The sequence below is a fragment of the Malurus melanocephalus genome, unplaced genomic scaffold (assembly GCF_030028575.1).
Source record: "Malurus melanocephalus ecotype Western Australia unplaced genomic scaffold, MMel_1.1 scaffold_1238, whole genome shotgun sequence".
NCBI classification, from domain to species: domain Eukaryota; kingdom Metazoa; phylum Chordata; class Aves; order Passeriformes; family Maluridae; genus Malurus; species Malurus melanocephalus.
The window spans coordinates 12,334-12,961 of NW_026624470.1; the positions used below are offsets into that span (position 1 = coordinate 12,334).

At 54.7% G+C, this 628-nt stretch overlaps 1 protein-coding gene across 1 annotated transcript in view; it reads left to right on the plus strand.

Annotated features, from left to right (window-relative positions):
• Positions 1-238: 238 nt before the first annotated feature.
• The window catches only part of LOC130586642 (cyclin-dependent kinase 18-like), a 17,496-nt gene continuing 17,106 nt past the window's right edge, over positions 239-628 (plus strand). Inside the window, exon 1 of the mRNA XM_057387517.1 lies at positions 239-393. Within this exon, the coding sequence (XP_057243500.1) occupies positions 270-393 (124 nt within the window). The 5' untranslated portion in view covers positions 239-269. The remainder of the gene's footprint in view (positions 394-628) is intronic.

A 628-nucleotide genomic window follows, 5' to 3' on the forward strand; every position in this document is an offset into this window, starting at 1 on the left:
ATGTAGGGTTGGTATACTGATAACCCCAAAGTGCAGCAATTGTGGGGTGGAAATGCAGGTCAGGATGCTGCTAACCCCAAAGAGCAGCAGCTGTAGGGGAGAAATTTGGGTCAGGATGCTGCCAACCCCCAAAAACAGCAATTGTGGGTCAGGATGCTGTAAACCCCAAAAAGCAGCGAATCTGGGGCCCGTCCCTGTGTTTCCCAGCCCTCTGACCCTGCTGTCCCCTTCCCCACAGGGCTCTGCCCTCCCTGGCAGCTCGAGGGAAAATGAACAAGATGAAAAACTTCAAGAGGAGGTTTTCGCTGTCGGTGCCGCGCACGGAGACCATYGAGGAGTCGCTGACGGAGTTCACGGAGCAGTTCAACCAGCTCAACAACCAGAGGAATGAAGGTGAGGAGCCCCTGGGTGCCTGGCGTGGGGCCGGGGCTGCTTGGGGCCATTTGGGGTGGGTGGAAGCCTCTCCAGCCCCACAGCCGCTCTCTGGGGGATTTGGGAAGTTCCTGCCCCATTGCCTGTGCTGCTTTCACTGTTATCTGCCTGTGGGGTGGATCAATAACACCTCAAAAAACACCTCAAAAAATACCTCAAATTACACCTCAAATAACACCTCAAATGACACCTCAAA